This window comes from Elaeis guineensis, chromosome 11, assembly GCF_000442705.2.
Source record: "Elaeis guineensis isolate ETL-2024a chromosome 11, EG11, whole genome shotgun sequence".
NCBI lineage: Eukaryota > Viridiplantae > Streptophyta > Magnoliopsida > Arecales > Arecaceae > Elaeis > Elaeis guineensis.
In genome coordinates this window covers 95,252,573-95,274,228 of record NC_026003.2, presented here as the reverse complement: position 1 = coordinate 95,274,228, position 21,656 = coordinate 95,252,573, and the positions used below count along the sequence as shown (strand labels likewise).

Here is a 21,656-nt window from a genome sequence, read left to right as displayed (position 1 = left end):
CCCTTATGATATCCTGTGATCAAATTATGACTTTCTGTATGCAGAAAATCATAATTGAATCACAGGATATCATAATATGACTACAACATGTCATATTTTTATTTTTTAAATATGAGAGGTATTTTCATCGATCAAAATTTTAAATAGAAAAAAAAAATTACAGGCATTAAATACACATTGAAAAACGGTAGCTATGTGATCCAATTAAATGAAATAATTTATTTTTTTTACATCACATGCGGTGTACAAAGTATTACTTTAGGACTGAATCTTTTGGCTCGAGCCTGCCCAACAAATTTGGGCTCAAGCAAGCTATGTAGACCATCAGATCATAAACAATTTTAGTTATAATAGTTTGAGGTCCATCATATTGGAACATACTAGGCTAATTATTGCACAAGCATATATTTGGAGTTCTAGAACTATTAGAATATTACATATTTCATATTTATAAAATCTCATGTTACTGTTGCATTTGGTTGCTCAACTAAGCAAGTTTTATTGAGCCTATAATAATATTATTTGCAGGAGAACAAAAATCAATTATATTAACATAAAGTTAATCTCTTCCCCACCCCCCCAAAAAAAAAACATAAAACATAAAAGTTAATCAAATTGGAGGACCACAATCATGGGCAACCTCATGCTTTTTGTTTACACCATATTCAAACAACCTATAGGATTGCTTAGGTGAATGCCATGTGGATAAACCAAATTGGTTAGAAAAAGAATATTTTAGATGGGCTATCATTTGACATTTGATAAGTTGAGTAAAGTTTGTAAAAATAGCGGCCAGAAGAGACTGAATGATCATAGAAAATATACTATAGAGGTACAGACCAAGCAATGTTAACTTCAAAGATCAAGCTTGCAATCAACATAGTCCAATGATCTATGAGAGTTGGACTTTTGGCTTAATAGAAAGAGTTGCGTTAGGGCGAAGAATGTGAGCAATAACAAGAACAAGGAAAGTAGATATCGCAGGGTATAACTATTGAAACTACCACAAGAATGTGGAGGCAGGGTTTGGATAGATGTCAGTAGTAGAGATGGACAATGATTCAACTCTTTCAAACATATATTGTATAAATACTAGGATGTAATTCTGAAGAAGGACCATTGACCTATCAAATGCTTATCATTAATCCTTTTTGATTTCTGAATTTATCCTTACTTGTCCTATGTTAGCTTAGTTTACTCTTAGCTTATATTTCTTAGCCTATGTTCTTGGCTTTAGCTACTTCCTCCTCCAAGAAGAGAATGCCTTGGTAGTTAAAGTCTTTAAAATTCAAGATGGTAGGACCCACACTATTGACCTTACCCTTTCTAAAATTTTAGACATCGGTGGCGCACCACCATGATTGCATGGCCCAACGAGAGATGTCCATGCCCTTCCTCCTAAAGGGAAAAGAGAGCTAACATTTCTAACACATCCAATGGGACAGCATAGGTATTTTAGAGATGTTGCAGTAATGGGAAATGATGTTCAAGTTGTGGGGCTTGCCATGAAGTCTATTTCACCACACTTATGAAGAATCTCAGAGTTTCTGGACTAAGCCAAATGGACTTTGTCCCTAAGCTCCACAACCAATTGAAGTTCTTCATGACCAAAACAGCTTTGCTTCTTGAGGTGACAAGTTTGAAAGCCATGTGCCTCAAGTAGAAATGATTCATCCACCAACTGGTCCTCAGCTAAATATGATCTCGTAGTTCATGTTCTATATGGATGAGAGTTAGAGGATTTAATGGAAGCCACTACCAGTCAGGTCACCATTGTTTCAAGGCTATTTGTCAACCAATACAAGCATCCTCAGCCATGATTGCAAAGCAGCTCGAGAGGCTTGCCTTTGTTTTTTTTTTTTTCGAACATTATCAAGCACCATAGTATCCTTTGATATATTATGTAGAGGTTAGTTGATCCTACTCTTTTGATAGACAAATCTATCCATCAATCTTTTCGATATGAAAGTGTCAAGCTTCTTGAGAAACTTTGTCTTCAAAAATTTATGGCTTGTGAGAAAGGCAAAGCTATATATTGCCCTAGAGAGTCCTTGAGATCTAAAGACTGAGGTAAAGAAGACTACTCCACAAGCAAATGAAAGACCAAAGGTTCTCACTAAACATGTAATTATCAATACTTGGATCGATATGAAGCTAACATTAGAGCTCAAGATAGGCTTCAGCCATGCTGATCTATGGAATGCTATTAGTCGATCGAATTATGCTAACACGAGTCCTTGCTATTGGAGCTAGTCACCTTTTGGGGAAGCAGATATGGGGCGGCAATTTTGCCAATGTACAGCACAATCTATTTCTATTTCGAGGCTGGGGAGCAACTACCCTTATGGTTACTCCCATGCCCTATCCAATAATCAAGCATGCCAAACATATTATGCTAAGAGGCAATCCCAAGTTAATCAAAGTGCTTATAACATATATTATAACCCTTTGTATCTATTTGTGCAAGGCCCGACTCATCTTGTTCAACCATATAATTATACTCCAAAGATGAAATCTACCAAATGCTACTTAGCTATCCAATTGATCAGGGATAGTTAGGATGTGCTTGTCGACCAGCTCTAAGGCTGAAATATTGAAAACCATACTCAGAAATGTATGATCCAGGGTTTCCCAGAGGTTATAAAGTTCTAAAATTTTCAAAATTCCTGAGAGATGATACTCTTTCAAAGGTTGAACATATCGGCCAACTCTCAGCTCAATACAAAGAGGCCATGAACAATGATTTTTCAAAGCTGCTATCATTTTCTAATTTATCAAGCAAATCAGCCTTTACATAGTATATCAACATCACTCAAGACTCTAGGGTTAGACTTGAAAACTAAATTCTATTTGCAATTTTGCTAAAGATGAATCTGTTAAATTGATCCAACAACCAAGGAAGTCGATAGAACAAACAGCAAGTTGCATATGCTCCCAAGCATTCTACTTTTTTTTTTCCTAAATTAGTATTTAAAAGATATTTCTAATTAAAACTAAACAATCAATAAAATCACAAAGTTAGCATCAATTATAGACCACACTTACATTTACAATATAAGATAAAATCATGCCAAAATATAAAATTTGGGAATGATTTATCTTTTAAATTTTTGGCTTATTTAGGCTTTCAAAAAAAAAATGAGGAGAAAGGAGGGTATTTGGCTTATTAGGACATAGATCCAAACTAATAATTATTATAAAAATATCTCTGTAAGTTCACTCTCTCTCAAGCTCTTTCATGCCCTCCTAATAAGAAATAAGAGGGGAAAGAGTCATGAAGGCCCTTTTTCTTTTATTTTAACTAGAATATAGGTTAAAACCAGCAAATGCTAGTCAAAACCAAGTCAAACCAAACAAAAGCTAGTGACTCCATTCAGTTTAGTAGATAATATTGTGTTAGATGACAAAATCTTGCGATTATTTATGAGGTAATGCTACTACAGTAGATAACATTGCATTAGAATAGGGCCCTGAACGCATCTAGCTCAAAGTTATATATCGAGCACTATTTCACACCAGCAACTTATGATCCATATGCATATGGATCATCCAAATTATCATATTCAAGTGATTACTATCCTTCATAGCTTCATCCATCTTTCAAGTCAAATTTTACTATCAGTATTCGAAGACGAATGGCCAACTCAATCTTAAAGTTAAATAAATGATTCCTCCCAAATAGCTATCTAGTGTCTATGGAAGGATTATGGTGGACTATCTGACCTCTTGAATAATTGGTGTAAAGCTCCTTTAGAATACTATTATGATCCCGACATCTATGAGTCATATTGATACCCCACTAGATTTTAGATACCTATTTTATACTTTAAATGCATCAAAATTGATTTCCAATTTAGATATACATTGGTTGGTTCGCTCCAATTCCATTTTATGATAAACATAAATCAAAACTAGAGTAAAATCATAAATTAGACAATAATCAAATCAAATTTATAAATGATCCCAAACAAATTGTGAAAAGAAAAATTAAAAAAAATAAATGAAATGATTCATCAATTAGCTTATCGATGCCAGAGTATTGGTATGGTACTGATGGCGGACCACTAAGAATCCCGATACCAGTTCAGTGGATCTTACTGGGACAAGTGCAAAAGAACTCCAAGTTATCGTCCATTGTCCAGCGTTGCCTCCAAACACATCCCATCCACCAATTTATGGAAATTTCTTTGTGCATATCCAGAAGATAGCTTTGTCCTTCCAAGATGGAGGATTCTCTAATTTATTGCTACTCAATAGCATTGCAGTGGTAATTTTTAAGCACACGTAGTCCTCCTCTCTCTCTCTCTCTCTCTCCCCGCCCTCCCCCCCCACAAGGCTGTAAACGAATCGGGCCGGCCGAGCTTGGCAGCGTTCAGCCTAAACGAACCGGGCCTTTAAATGAATCGGCCTTTGACTTGTTGGCTGCGTTCGTTATTTAAGTAGCATAGATGATTGGATTCGTTTAATAAGCCCGATTCATTTATCATAAACAACCTTCAAATAACCTTTAAACAAGTCTTTAAATAGAAACATCATTTTTTTTTAAAAATGTCCTTAAGGGATAAAATTCAAATGTTATGGATCAACATGAAACAATTTAAAAATATTGAGTACTACAGTTATACTTCGCCCGAAATAAAAAAGTCATTCAAAAAAAAAAAAAAAGACACATTAAACGGGCTTAAGTTAATCATAAAGCGACGCCGTTTCATTCAAAGGCTATAACAATAAAAGGGCCTCGGGCCTGCCGAGTAGTTGGCGAACTACTCGGCCCGGCTCGTTTATTAAACGAGCCTAAAATTTTGTTGGAGTCATTTATTTAATGTTTAATAAATGGGCTTAATTAAATGAGCCGAATCCGGGCCTGTTCACGAACAGGCTCGTTTATGTTACAGCCCTACTCGGCCCTTTTAATTTTATTTGACAATCAACTCCTCTCATTCTATTCTGTCCAGAAGGCAAAGATCTAGATCCACCAACTATTGAGTAATATAAGCACAGACTTACTTAAAGTCAATATATTTATCTGGTTGGATGATCTTGATTTGCCAAGCACTCTGCTTGTTTCTGGTGGTCTACAAAGTCTGTGCTTAGAAAAGGCTGATGGCCACAGAGAACAATCAATAAGTATTATTTCACAATGAGCTAATTTGTGTTGACTGCTAATGTAATTTAAGCCTTGTGATGTAAATAGGTAGACAGATTTTTTTTTTCCCCTCTTTTATCTCGGTCAAGTCCTTTATTATTTTAGCTCTTGTGATGCATCTATCTTGTGCTTTATAGCCTTTGTATTACATAGGTTGAGCAAACATACTTCAGATCTTAGGAATCCCAAGGACTAGCCACTGGGAGTGCAGAATGGAGATCCCTTGCTGCTTGACTGAGGATGTAGAAAGGCTAATGGAGTATAAACATTGAGAATTTTGTTGAATGGGCAAAACTAGCATGCATTATATTAAAACTAAAGCAAAAAAGTGACAACATTACATTTAGTTAGAAAAATGTTGGAATACGAAAATAAAGATACAGAGACCTAGCCAGGGAACTTAGCCTTTAGCATTAAATTATTGTTGTTTTTTGTTTTTGTTTCTCTACAAATTAGTGAAATATCAGAAGAAGATTGATGTTAAAGATAACATTTGCACAAAACTTTTATTATTTCTTGATTTTTTTGGAACTCTTTCCGAATGCAACAAATCTTTTCTTCAAAAAGCTCAAAAGATTTCACAAACAGGTTACAAAACTGTAATGTTTCATCATACATGCTATAGGCTAGTTCATTTTTCTTGGATTTCAGAAGGAAAAACTGAAAACTAAAGCAATATCCAACAGGCCCTTAATAGTCCATAAGGACTAATGCACTTGACCTTGCTGATTTGCAAACTCAAGAATGAACTGCTATTCCTTGGCAAATATTGTGATAAATTTGTATATCACTACAAATAAATTATGAACAGTAATCTTTTCTTTGTTTCGGCATTTGACAGATCATGATTTCTAATATATGAGAGGTGGTCACTTGGGATGGGTGACGAAAGAACAGCAGGATTATTTTCTTAGGTCCTGGTATATTAGAAAAAAGAAATAAAGAGATCCCATTAAACAGCAGAGGAATATAAGAGGTCTACAGCACTCACATATCGAAATCAAGGCAGGTATTTTAAATCTGGATCTGGAAGAACCTGCTACGGCAATTAAAAGTTTAATCCAGGACCAAGGTAATGCTAAATAATGCATATTTCAATTATTTGACCACCATAAGTTGATATAATGTAGTCAAAGTAGCACTGCAATGGCAGCTCATCAAGTGCTAACCATTCTTAATCAGTTAAGCAAACTAAATAGAAATTGGTAGTGGCAAGAAAAATTCAATTGTAATGCAAGCAATGTTCAGCAGTGAGGCAAGAAAAAAAAAATCTGGACATGTAAGTGTGCTAAAAATTTTGCATGGCTTTCCCGCTACTTCCAATACATTTACCATGTAATAAATAATTATTCCTTCATTCCTTATTCAGCTTAGATGTCATGGATTACTTTTCACATAACATGAGCATAATGGACAAGAAACATAAAATATAATTACCTAAGTGATCTGGCTCAGCCTGTTTAGAACAAGGCCAACTGATTAGACCCCTCAGTCATAACGATTGTTACAGTAACTCATGCATAAACTTCGGAACGTCAATGATTTACATACTATTAACTGAGATGCATGAAATATGATGATAGCTGAGATCTGGGGGATACATCACATAACAAGAGAATTCTACTATTATTGTACACATTATGAACTGTCCCCTGTATAAGGTGGATGTTGGTGGGCTTTGTCTCCAAAGCCCTCAATCAGGAAGAGGGTGTTGTCCGCGGCAACCTCTTTGCTATTTCCTGGAAAGGAAAAATGGAGAATAGAACTCTAGTTAACAATCTTAACAATTCGATCATTCAAATAAATAAATAACAGAGCTGCATCAGTTTAGATAACCTTCTTGGCATTAAGTTATTTTTCACCACTCAATTTCATGATCAATAAAACAAAAGAGAAACTGTCATAGTACATTCACACTCAAGGTGGAAATGGATAATCTAGATGAGAATATGACCGGATATGGACAATTGATAAGCTGCCTCTTCATTTTCTTGGCTATAATTTTAGTGAAGTAACAAATAGTTGTACACAATATCAGATTTTCAAACAAGCATGTAGAATTTTGTCAAATGTTGATGGACCGATACATAACCATAATCATCAAGCCTTATTCCAACTATTTCTGTCAGCTTGATGAATTCTTATTCACCAATTGTTCCCATTTATGAATTTGTTCCAAGTGCATGAGACTTTCCTGTTGCCCATGAACCAGTAAAGTTTACCAATAGCCACAACCATCTAGCCTTTTTCCCAACCATTTGGGGTCAGCTTATGAACCAGTCACATTTGAGAACCAGAATTACTTGGAATCCTAGTAAATCATGGTTGAAGTAAAACACATGCAACACCTTTAAGCATCTGAAGGAGGCATAAGCATTTAAGTTCATGTGCAAAAACATGCAAACCAAACCCATATGATCTAAACAGAAAGATAAAACCACATATAATTTGTACATATACTCAAAATCATATTATTACATTCTAGAAGTTCCGATTCGACCAAAGAAAACAATATTATTATTAAATACACCTTGGTTGTGCAAACAATATGTGTGGTCCTGCAAACTTCAAATAGGTATAGTTTGACAGCATGGAGCTCGATATCTAATGTGAATGGGTACCTCAAAGAGTTGGTTGATGTTATTGGCTGTCTTCGCTGATGTCTCAATGAAGAACATACCATTCTTCTCTGCATAGTCTTGTGCATCCTTTGGAAAATGAAAGATTGACAATTTTTTCAGCACCAAGTATATCATAGTGATGAGTGAAAACGCCAATGAATCTGGAAACACTGCATACCTGGACTGATACACTCCGATTTTCATGCAGATCCGCCTTGTTACCAACCAAAGCCATGATGATATCAGGACTTGCATGTTTTTGGAGTTCCTGTAAGATGCAAAGTGCCATCATTTGTTCAATAACATGGATCAGCAAATAATTTTAATGGGTCAAGTTAGCATGTACAGGCAGATAAATTACTAAGTAAAGGGGCATCTTGGTTCTTACCAGAAACCAAAAAGAGAAAAAGGCAAATTGGAAACTATACTCCAGTTACTAAAACAAATTCCTGGAGTGCAATATAATACTGAAATACACACAAAACATCTCAAGAGTTGCAGAGATTGATAGACTCAAATTGACAACATACTAAAAAGATTTCCACCAACCATTCATCTATTTGGCCAAATAATGTGCAAATTACCTTGAGCCATAGTCCTAAAGAACCGTAAGAGTAACAGGAAGTATCAAGGAATATACATTGCTAATAAACACAGTAATGAAAAATGTAACTTGGACTGGTACAAATGGCATTTTTTGATGAATATTTATGATTCAGCCTGGCTGGAGTTCTTGAGGAAAGAACTTGATAAGTTTTGGAGCAATTTGAGTACTATTACAAAGGAGTGTTAATTAACAGATCTATAAGGTGTTCACTCAAATGATTAGAAGACATGTTCTTCTAGATGCTTTTATTTGGGGCTTAAGCATGCCTTTCAGCATCAGAAAGGAGCAATCATGTATAGGTTCAATGCAGTCAGCAGGTTGAGGGAAAAAAAGACAAAGTGAGATGTGTGAAGACTCTTAAGAGGCCAGTGTCAGATCGCATATGATTTATACCGGATTCATGGGGTCGCATCTTTCTGGGTATGGAGCATGTAGCTTCAAATATTGAGTGCATAAAGTTTTAAGGGGTTCGTACATGTTGATGAGGTGCATTTTTCTCAAAAAAAAAAAAAAGGGAGGAAGAAGAAGAAGAAGAAGAGAGAGAGAGAGAAGTGAACACTTCTGTTAACGGACAGATATTTTTAATGATGTAGGACATTTGTTAAGAATCTTTCAGACAGAATGCACGATTAGCAACCAACAAAAAGAGGGTAGTTTGAAAGAAAAGAATCTTGCAGAAAGGACAACTGATTTTGCACAATCAAAGCTCCAATAATAGTTGTTTCAACTTTCAATTATAGCTCTTGTAACAATCAAAAAGCAATATGAAATGGCTCAGGTGAATGCTCTCGTTGCACTTTCATGTTCTAATAATTTGAGGTGGCATAGGTGGTTCTAGAAAACAAGGTGCTTCTCCTTAGAAAAAAGAAGTATATGTTCTTTAACCATAAGACAATTTATTCGAAAGTATTGACCCTTCTACTGTTTAGGCCATTACATAAAAGGCATGCCCAAGAAACCTAATAAGCTATATTATGATTCATGAGATTGGACAGCATAAAATATACTCCAGCTAGCAGCAAAATAGGAAAGCTCTTCCAAACAAGGTCTACAAAACCAATATTTTGAACCATACCAGTACATTACTAGTTGGATAGTCCATTATAGTATAATCGGTGGGGTATGGTATGCACCCAATAGTAAGATAGGTTTCCAATACTTCTCACTCACAGGCATGGTACCACCTAAAAACTGATGTCATTGTGCCCACTAAAAACTGATATGCCATACAATCACAACTGACATAGAGTTAAAGGCAAGGTGGATGACAGATCAAGAGACTGCACAAGATTCCTATGCATCCAGGTGACAACATTGTCAAGATGTCACGACCTAAAATACCACCACCTAAAATCTATTAAATTTCAAGCCAGTGGAAATAACAAAGGCAGAAATGCCAAATCATTAAAATGTAACACCTCACCTTAGTAATAAAACACAAGAAGATGAATGGATTTGGTTCATGGAACCAAAAATAACCAAATGAAATGGAGAAAAGATTAACAGGCCACTAAAACAGAAAAATAGAGCCTCAAATTGTTTGTTACAAGTAGAACACAGTAATGTTGGTTGGAGGTTGCCAAGGAAATGACAGTAAACCATCCAACAACATAACCATCTACAGGTTTGAACACTTTGTTGGACACTCCAGTATTCCATTCCAATCAGCATTTCCAGAAGAAATTTTTATAAATGATCCTTGACAATGCCATACTCTCTTCCAAGGAGAAAGGCATCCAGGTGTTAAGAGTCATTATTGTTAGGAAATGTGAACTCAATTTTTGTTTTCTGGTACAGCCTTACAATCAGAACTGCTTGGGTAATATGGAAGTAGATATAAGCAGCATAAAGTGAAAACATATTCAGAAGAATCACAATAGTGTCATAAGATGCAAGTACCTTAACCCAATATTTTGCTTTGACAAATGATTCGGGACTCGTTATGTCATAGACAACCACCGCAACAGCTGCTCCTCGATAGTAAAGAGGTGCCAATGCAGCATACCTGATTAAATATGTTAACATAAATGTATGGTAAAAGAGAGGCAGATTACATTATGTATTCTGCAATAAATTCACTAATTCAACTATATACCTCTCCTGGCCAGCAGTATCCCATATTTCAAATTTTACTGTTGTGGAATCTTGCAAGGCCAATGTTTGTGATAAGAATGATGCACCAACCGTTACCTAAAGACATCAAGAACCAACAGCATCAATATCTAAATATTATGGCATATGTTAGACAAATCAATCTACAAGAGAATAAAGGACAAGAAGCAAATTATAACAAGTAGAATAGCACTTTGATGAGCATAAGTGACTGGATAAGAGCAGGTCCAATGACTATTGATAATTACGTCAATAACTGTAAAGGTCAATAGAAGATTTACCTTGGAAGTCGGGTCAAATTGACCGCGAACAAACCGAAGGACGATGCAGCTTTTACCAACACCCGAATCCCCCAATAATACCAACTGCATGCATAAAAGAAAAAGGGGTCGATATGAAAGTGAATTATATGTTACAAATGGAGAAAAAGCATGATGACTTCATGGTAATTTGAAATGGTAATTTTCATGTGCACAAGTTTAAGCTCCAGAAGTCCATATTGAAAGGCTTTTTTTTTTTTCTTTTTTTTTTTTTTTGAACTATTACCTCTCTATATGCCATTGATCTACACTACCAAAGTCCCATATTAAAGCTATCGACATGTTTGAAAATAAGAAAGAAATTTCTACCATGAGTTAGACCAACTGCTAAACAATATCAATGAGGGCAAAAAAATATAAAACCGTAAGAGAAAATGGATGGACTTATTCTAATGTTTAGTCAATGATTAGATAAGTTGCCAATGAACAAAATGTCCAGTGGATGTGAGCAAAAAAGCAACTGCATATGATCCTGGGCTTATGGATATGTAGGAAACATAACAATCATGCGTGTAAATGGCACCATGAGTAACTAACAACATACATTTTTTTACTAGCCTGGGATATTATCCTCTTAACAGTAAGCCATTTGTTCAACGTTCTTACTAAAATGATGCCATATCCCCCTACACCTTGAAGACCTGAATAGAATTCTTTATAAGGAAGTGTCATGGCTTGCGATAAGCAAAGGCAGGAAGAGGGTAAGAAAGAAATACTAATCCTGAAAACAACACGTCTAAGGTGGCAAATAAAGGTTGATTAGGTAGGATATAGCTTGTACCATGCAAACCCCCTACCGATTCACAATTAGATAGATACAATAAGAAAGAATCAGGACACCATTTGTATTAGAAATCATTGTGTTTCTTGATAAGATAAACCACCTTCTAAGCGGAATATCTAATTCCTAAAATACCAGAATGAGGGGAACTGACAGCCTGCACAACTATGTAACACTTATCTTCCTTCATGAAACTAAAGCCCTCAGTCATTGTCCCTTACCAGCTGGATAATGAATTCCAGCATCCAAACAGGGTTTTGAGAAAGGTCAGGTGCTAGTTAAGCTTGACATCAAAATTATCTTTTTTCCACAGTATCTAAAGTAAGTCTTACAATAAAAGAACTAATCACGTCATTTTTTTAAAATTAAAATGCGGTCTGAATGGACTCAAAAGGCTCTGACAACTAGGTTAAGGATATCAATGATGTCTAGCCATCATCATTTGTCATCTTTGAGCACCACTGCAAGGATTCTCCATCCTACTTGCCCATCTAGATGATAATACTCACCTCCAATAATTGAAATATGAATTTAACTCCACTAATTTTGTTTCAAATGTGATCTTTGAAACATGCAGAACTACGTAACCCAGGATTGAAAGCCTAATTCAGCTATTCTCCCTAAACTAATTTAGTAATATAACCATGAGGGTTCATATCTATCATCTGCATTTTAGTCACTGAATTATTTTTTCCCTTTTCTCACAAGAGTTGTTCACTCAGCCTACATTATCATTTTTTTTAAGTCACATACATGTAGTATATCTGCATACCAGCAGTCCATTTGAGCTGAGCATCATACCAAAAGTGAACAAAGAGATTAAAATGAGTATTGTATCTTGTAAAGTATATTGTCATAATCTGAAAACACTTGCATGAGTTTCTTCATTGTGTTGAAATTGTAGAATGCAATATGGTATGTATAAAAGATGAAACAAAAATCAAGATAGCTGGTAAGCAAAGCATCAATTAGTCTACAGCTCCAAGGTCAAACAATGTTGTCACAACAGAAAAATCAAACTAACATACCTTGACGCGCAAGTTTTTTGAGTCAGTAACCATCGAGTTTCCGCTATTCAGACTACCCAACCTTCCAGCATTCCTATCTGATTAGTGCCAAAAGATCAAATGTTAGCATCCTGGATTGTCTCAATAACTTGACTTTGTTTCATCTGTAGCTTAGCATACTCTAAATATTATAACCGAAAATTGTAAACTATGATACACAATTTTAGACTGAATACTCCATCAAATAAAACTTATATATTTGTTTTCATCTAAATCTTGTGTTGCCTTATGATTGCAAATAAGTAACAACCTAACTTCATATCAAGCTGAGTTAACTCATACGTAGAAACACACAAAAAAAAAAGTTCCAAGATTCAACATTTGCATGTGAAGAAATCTAACTTAAAAATCCACTATCCACACAACTAGTATTTTATGTCTTGCACCTAAGCTAGTGATACACCGGATAATGGACATCATAAACTGAAGACGTGGCAAAACAAACTTGATTAACTTAAACAAGTTAGTTGGCAAAATGCACAATTAAGCTCTTATTGGAGGATAAAGCAGAAAAGGCCAAAACCATAAAAATTTCTCTGCTACACTTTAAAGATGGCAGTAAGATGGTAGGACATTATGCGTATCTGAATGTTGCCTATGGGAAACTTTGGAGAAGAAAGCATCATCTAGTTTTATCACCATATATCTTGGAAACTAATACGTTAAAAAGACTGAATAGATCAACAATTTATTATGACACTTCATTTTTCTGCCATATGATAAAAAAGCCTAAATATTGATGTCCAACCAACATAAGAAATTAAAAGACCAGACTGTTGATATAATATTTTGTTGAACGAGCTAAACAGTCGATTTCACGAACCAAACAACACGAGATTGGAAGGTCTTGTGTTTGTAGCCAAAGCGAGCAAAAATTGCACTTTTCCTCATAGCAAACAACAAATTCACAATTATAATGCCAATTCGATACACGTCGCATGCATCATAAAGCGCGATAACAATGCCAATATTATAAATGCACAAGAATAACAACAATTTATTCAAGAATTCAACTCCAGTCTTTCTCGTAACAGAAAATAATAGCATTCCAAGTTACATGCCGAGAGAGAGATCATATCAAACCAAAATTCAACAAATAGATGCTACGAAGGGTTACCTACTTGCACCTATGGAAAAGAAATCGAGAGCTAAGCAATTAAATCGGGGAAACTACGAAACCCTAGAGAAGGTAAGAGGAAGAGAAAAGATGTGAAAAATATAGGGGGAGGAATGGAGACCTGGAAGGGAGGAGGAGCAACCCATCGGCCGGCGGATAGGAGTGGTCGGGCTGCCGAATTATGCGGGAGAAATGCAACGAAAAATAAGTTATTAACAGGCTGCAGGGGGCCGATCGAGGGCGAGGAGACGAACTCGGCGCAGCGGGGCGGGGCCTAAAGAAGGGTTCCGCTCCGTCTCCAGGCAATTCCGTAACCGTGCGGCCGTCCGTATTCCCCAATGAGTGCACGGATTTTTATATACGGTCCGTCCTGGATTTAGCGTCCGCTTAACAAGGGCTGAGGGGACGTTTGATATTAGGTGATGGCCTCAAGACCAAAAATGATACAAATAAAACCATCGTATTTGATTAATGAGTCCATATAATAGTTATTTTAAACCATCTCTATCCCTAAAATTATTATCAAATCCAACAATAGAGTATCATTCCTCAAAGTTAGGTATCCAAGATCATCCAGGATAATAATTTTGGACTAAGATTTGGAGCTGCCCAATGAAAAAAATTAATATATCAATGTTAATATATTATATAAATATTATGTATCATATTTTTGATATATTATATTATAATATATTATTAATTATATTATTATTATATTATTATCTAATGATAATTTAAAATTATTTTCTATACTATTATACTTTATATTTATATAATAAAATTATTTGATATATCACTTCTATTCATCTTATTTTTCTGATCAAAATCTATATTAATATTAAAAATAATATATTACAAATATAAATAAAAATATTAGTTTTATAATAATAATTAATATATTTTTGTAGGATTAATAATTTATAGAATTAATAAATATATTTTTATAAAATATATGAATATATTAATAAATATGTTATTATTTTACTATGATATATTTTACATGATTAATAATATATTTGTATAGAACATATTAGAGGTAGTTTTGTTATTGTATTATTGTGATCTTTGATTTCTATAGAATACCAGACTGGTTAGTTATTGATATTTAGAAATCTAAATTATAGGAATATAGTATATCAAATACGATGATCTTAGTTTGCCAAGTATCAGATTGCCAAAATCACCATTAATTTAAGATCATCTCAGTGATCCTATTTGGATCATCAAGTAACCAAAAGGTCATTTGTCCCATCACTGCTCAATGGATCGGGGGTAAATGACTGGAACTTGCCACGCCACCTACCTTTGTCATTGCATAAGTTCCTGGTAAACCGATGATTTTCTTATTGGATAGTGGCAGCTACAACCAGTTTTTGGCATATTAAACATGGAATAGGTACTACAAATAATAATAATTTTTAATATAGATTAATTTATTATTTATTTTTTATATGCAACGATAATTAAGATGATCTTTACAAAAACAGGTTAACAACATCATCATCCATGTATAATATAGTATTCAGTTGCTGTATTTTATATGGTGAACTCAAAATGATTCCTGGAAAATTATTGAAACAATATGACATCTAAGTTTTCATGCAACATTTGAAATATGTTGGAATGTATAAGTAAATTTTTGTTTTCTCTATTTTATATAATAATCTTGGAATCGTTCTTAGGTGGCTATATGCAAATAAAAACGCAGGCCTCATTAAAATATTACGTTTTGATGATTTATATAGTAATGCCAAAAAATGCTTCCTAGACTAGGACATAGAAATGCAAATGACCTTCATATAATATATGAAATATACCGGTGTCCATGAGTTATTTTTAACTTCCCACATATCATATAGCAGCCCCAGAATGGCCCCTTGGTCATGATATGCAAATACAAATTTTGGGCTTTATTGTAAGTTTAATTTCTATGATTTATATAATGATCTCGAAATGGTTCCTAGATCACTATAGAAAAATATAAAATGAGGGCCTTCATACAAATTTGATATGTATATATTAGGTCATGTAAGTAAATCTTTATTTCTGGTGTTCGATGGTGACCATGTTTTTTTAAGTCATTGTAAGGAAATATGAAACTTTGACCTTTTCATAACATTTAAAATATATTGGGACACAACAAGTAAAATTTTACTTTCTATGTTTTATATTGTGACCTCGGAGTGATTGATTGATGACTACGTATGAAGACAAGAAATTTTGATGTTATTAAATTTCTGTTGGGTCATTATATAGAAAATACAGGTTCCAAGGATAAAGAATTATATTTTTGTTGATAATAAGAAATTTCGATATCCTATATTTGGAATTTTTTTTTTTTTTTTTTTTTTATCATCAAGGTGGATTTCAGCATATTCCAATGCACTCTTTACTTGACAATAAAACAAAAAAATATACTCTTTACTTCTATGGCAAGTATTAATTTGATATGAAATACGAGAGTTTAGCTTAGGTAAGCAGGATTCTTGTTTGAAAAATAAAAGAAATTAAATGTGAATCAATGAACTCTTGGGAGAACAAGACCGTTATTATGCTTGATATGTTTATCAGCATAGTAAGGTGACAATGTCGACCGGCCAGAGGAAATGTGAAGAAGCCTTAGGCCTATGGATGCTAACATCCCACATCCATGATCTCTGTTTTTAAGATTTTATTTTCTTCCATTTTACATTTTTAGTGGGATAAATGATTAGTTTCAAAAAGCTCTATTTATGTACTTTATTAGAGAGGGGGAAAAAACTATGTGGGTTAGATGACTTCCACAGGGTACAGATCATAAGCTAGAAAAAGTGGCATAGAAAATCCCATGAGCCACAAGCATGAAATATAAGGGGAAAATATTAAACTCTTTTATTCTTGATAGGTCTCATATCGTTTTCTTTGAGAGGAAAATTGTTCCCACTATTTCTAAAAGTATTATAAAATGAGCATCGTTCAACTATGAGATTTGCAAGTGTGAATTTTATAAAATTTATATTTGATACCATGTTCTATTTCATACCTCGTGCTTCCTTGCCCGCATGCAACTAATACTTTTATGCATTCTATCTCTTTGAAGGCATGCATGTTTAATTACAACTTAACATATTCTTTTATTCTATATGATCATAACATCTAGTAAATTTATATTTCCATGTAGTTGATAGCACAATTCAATGATAGGAAAATACAAGTACTGTAAATGTCAAATTACATTTTACTGGTCTTAAAGTTAGCTTCCTTTTTTTTTTCTCTCTCTTCTCCTTCTCTAAGCTTAGAAAAGAGAATGTTTTAGCCTCTTGTTTGTGTGTTTGTGTGTGTAAACCAACTTCTTCCAGTCAATGTGTAGTTATTTTACCGATTTTATGGGTGATCCTATGCATTTAACTTTGTTTGATCGACAAACAGACATATTTAATAGCCTTCTTTCATATATGAGAAATATAAAGAACATGTATAAACTTACATTCAAACTCAAATTTTTAAAAATACATGACTAAAACATTATGATTTTCAAAGAAAATTACACTTGATAGCTACTGCATAATCTATCTCTGACCCAATAGTAATAATTTGACTTAAGATATGTAACCACCTCAAATCATTACATCAAAAGATTTAGTGATCAAAACATAAATAACATAGGTTGTATTTGGTAGCTGGCAATCTATCCAGATTGTCGGTAATTTAAAGTGGGCTCACTGGATTACTGCATTTGGTATGCTTTACGGATAGCGATCCAAATTACCTTCGCAATTTATATTGCCTCTCATGAGATAACTTGGTAGTCTTGGGGAGGGGTGACTATCTAGATTACCACTTCTTGGATAAAATTTTTATGATCGGACTAACCATGAAAGAAATTATGGTCGGACCGTAATCGCCTGCTACATCTCCGAAGCACGCCGTACGCACGTAATACTGAGAAAATAAGAATGGATAAACCCTAGAGATATTTGAATAGTTTTGATAAATATCACGTAACCCCTGGGGTTTATCTATTCCTATTTTTTTAGTATTTTAATGCGTACATTAAGCACACGCGGCGTGCTTCGGAGACGTGGTAGGTGATGACGATCCGATCATAATTCCTTCCATAGTCGGTCTGACCATATAAGTTTTATCCCCATTTCTTTGGCAAAATTGTAATAAAAATTTTAGATAAATTTATCTCTCAAAAATATCACACAAAATCTGTCCCCCAACTCTTACTTCCCCGGAGGCCTAGCGTAATGCTCTCACACTCCCCTTCTTCTCTGAACACCCCTACACCCTTGTTGTCCTCAACTGCCTCCCCTCCGCTTGTGCACTCATCATCTCCAACCTGAGCCCCACTTCTGCACCGACATCGACCTCTCCTCCCTTACCTCCATCATTGTTGCCCCCTCCTTCGATGACCTAACTACCGTCCGTGAGCTCTTCCACCATTGCATCCTCATGCTGCAGGTTACAATCTTAGTCGTCAAGCACTGCTGGAAGCAAGTGGTGGCAAAGATCCACGACGCCTACATCGACGTTGGGGTCGACCTCACTGCTGCCTGCAACATCCAATGCTACTCCGAGGATGCCTTCTCCATTAAGGAAGTTGGCCTAGCCCTCGCCGTCGACCTCAGGATGCTCCAGCAGCTACCAGCGATCGTCGAGTATGGTAATGCTGCCGATCTAGTGCTCAGGGGGCGACGGGTCTCGATGTCGGAGGCCAAGGCGATAAGGTTTGTTTCGAGGGTTTTTCCTTCTTGCTAGGCATACTTTAAAATTTTAATTTTAATTTAGAAAATAAAACTAAACTCATCCCTAGTAGTTCAACATTCCATAAAATTTAATGGAGATATTTTGAGAATTTAATTTCACATTACTGATAATCTGATTGTCATACCAAACATGTCAATTAAGATTCTCAGTAATTTTACTACAATATTATCTGCATGTACCAAATACAATAATCAACATTACTAGCAATTTAATGGTTGCAATCTATCTTGAAGACAATCTATATTATCTTTTAAAATTGTCTGGCGATGCACCAAATATAACCATAGAGTAAATAGCACCTTACTCTAGGTATTTTCATGATCATTTGTTGATGATGGAAAGCTAATCAAAATACAAAAGAAGAGAAGACATTGATGGAATTGAGGCACTCCAATGAGAGAGGAAGTTACATGTAGAAGAATTTGAAGTGACATAAATTTTATGGGTTAGAGCAATATTTTTTTGTAAACAAATTGGATTGAATAGCATCTTATAACAACAACAATGAGACCATTGGTAGTAGTCTTCTCAAATACACTTTCTTAGAAAAGGCTAAAGCCCCAAAGAAAGAAAAATTGGATGCAAACATTACAATCTAGGGAAGACAACGCCAATCGTATCAGAAAGACAAGATTCCAGGATGGAAAAGGGAGCTCAGAGGAGGAAAGGAAGGCACCTTGCACCAGATGGTTGGCCAAAGGGTCCATAGGTTGGTTCCCTTCGCGATAAGTGTGAAACTCTTAAGTCTTCGGAATTAAGAACACACTGCATGATATCATGCATCAATTTATGGGAGGACTTGAGATTGTTGAGCACATCATTTCTTTTGCAAAGTTTGAGAATCCAATTAATCACCATCAAAGAATCTCCTTTGAGCCATACTCTAGCGAACCCCCAGTGATAAGTTGCAGTATTTAAAGTTGTCCATACCATTTGAAGTTCTACCTTAGGTACAAAAGAGGCTAATGAGTGAATTGTGCCAGCACACAGAACAACCCTACAATGATCTCTAACAATATAACCAAGCCTGCTCTGTCATTCAACCAAGAAGTATTAAAATTTATCTTTACAAAGCCATGGGATGGGGGTAACTAAGACAGTATTTTTGAAGAAGAATATAAGGGCTCATTGAGCCGCTGGTACCACTAGAATTGTAGGTCATTTGTCACGGAGGAAATCTTCGATGCTTGAACAATAACTTTTTATTTTAAAAAGAAGTAACAGTACTTTATTATATATAAAAAATCATGGATTCATTTTGAAAAAACAATCAAGTATTTTCACCAGGTCCATTACATCAAAGGTGGTGGGTACTCTTTAGTACAGTATTTTAGTAATTGGAGAAGAGATTCATTGGCTAGAAGGAGATTCTAAAATGGCTAGAAGGAGAAGATATTCATTAAATATTTATAGAATTGAAAACATGTGTAATATTCATGTTATTGTAGTTGAGAACTATAAATTGTAAGAGGTGAATATTAGTAGTTGGTGCTTGGGTTTCTTCTTCATGGTTAATTTGAAACATATTCATTTTTTCATTTTAACTTTTTACCATATTCTCCCATCTTATTCTTAATTTTTGTCATCATTAGCGGGTTGGGTGAAAGCAAACTAGCTTAAATTTTATGGCTAATAGCAAACTTAGCTAGAAAATAAACTAGTGGAACTAAGATCATGTGATGGAATATGAAACTCAGAAACATAGGTTATCGCAGCAGTTTTATACTAGATATGGTTAGCTCATAAATCCACAAGCTAGTTTGCTTCTTAAAAAATATAGTCAAAATATGTATAAATACTTTCAAATTATTTCTTTCTCAAACAAGAAAACAAATAGAAATAAAGGAAAGTAATGGAGAGGAGGGGGAAAAGAGAGTTAATGAAGAAAATACATATTAATCGTGTGTAGCTTATCTTCACTGCTCAACCAGTTAGAAGTCAAAAATAATCTCATATAAGAGAAAGTTTAAATCAATTTATATCTCTAAATTGAGATATAATTTCTTTTTGCCATCATAAGGATAATCACCACTATATTCTTGTTGACACCGAGGATCGGTCTAACTTAGGCTAGTGAGCCGGATGGTGAGCTGGAAAGCTGGAATTGATGATTAAGAGATCTAGTAGCTGGCTGGAGATTTTGAAGTGATTGTTAATGGCTAGATCTTTGATCCAATACCTGAATTGTTCCTAAAACATCACAAACAGAGGAAGTCTACTTGTTGGAGTTTGTTCGATGAAAGATCCTCTGATGCTTAAGTCAGATCACCTCAAGATAATAGTGGAAGTCCTAAGTGGAAGATATATAAAGAGAGAGAGCCAATGACAGAGTCAATCAGTGTGTCTATGAGGAAGAGGGAAAGAGAGAGCTAGGATCTCAACTATCTTCCACTCTATACTTCGTATGGACTGACTTGGGACTTTAAACTTAGTTTGACCTATCTAAAAGACCCTCAGTGATAGTTTATATAAGCTATGGCTGGAGCCCATCATGATCAGAATCTTAAGATGTGCGAAGAAGGCCATTGTGGATAGCCACTCACATGTTCAAAAGATAAGGTAAGATACATATCTCGTGGTTATGTACTCATTTGTCTTACTTCTAAATAATTTTAGAATCATTTTATGTATTTGTTCCTTTTGATTTTTTTTTGTTATTTAAAAATAACTTTTGGATTTGTCAGTCAAACATATAGCAAAGTACTACTACAGTTTCATAATAGTTTTTGGATCTTGATAGCTAAACATTTTTTGGCAAAAAATTATTTTGCCCCAAAATAGCTTTTTATATCAAGACACTATTTTTATCAAAAATTATTTTTTGGCCAAAAGCTACAACATCGCCAAACAGACCCTTACACTCACTTAAATTATAAATGTTGGTAAAATTATTTACCTCATGTGAAAATTAAATCAAAATTATCCTTGAATGAGGAGGAAGATGCACATTTTTTTATATATTTGGATGGTTATTATGTTATTTAAGTTTATTTTATTTTCCTTTTTTTTTTTGATATGGTATTTGGTTTCTATCTAATGTTAACGGCTAGACTAATGGTGGATGTTGGATTAAAATAAACTTTAGACTAGGAGTGTGCAACCAAATCAGTCAAACCACAAATCCAATGTGAGC

The 21,656-nt window shown here is 34.6% G+C and overlaps 1 protein-coding gene across 1 annotated transcript; it reads right to left on the bottom strand.

Annotated features, from left to right (window-relative positions):
- Positions 1 to 6,558: 6,558 nt before the first annotated feature.
- LOC105053565 (ras-related protein RABF1) lies at positions 6,559 to 14,090 on the bottom strand. Its single transcript, XM_010934778.4, has 8 exons — positions 13,893 to 14,090; positions 12,616 to 12,692; positions 10,768 to 10,851; positions 10,470 to 10,564; positions 10,274 to 10,379; positions 7,946 to 8,035; positions 7,768 to 7,854; positions 6,559 to 6,885 (listed from the first exon to the last, which is right to left on the bottom strand). The coding sequence occupies exons 1-8, from the start codon at positions 13,915 to 13,917 to the stop codon at positions 6,844 to 6,846; spliced, it is 606 nt and encodes a 201-aa protein (XP_010933080.1). The 5' UTR covers positions 13,918 to 14,090; the 3' UTR covers positions 6,559 to 6,843.
- Between the last annotated feature and the right edge of the window lie 7,566 nt (positions 14,091 to 21,656).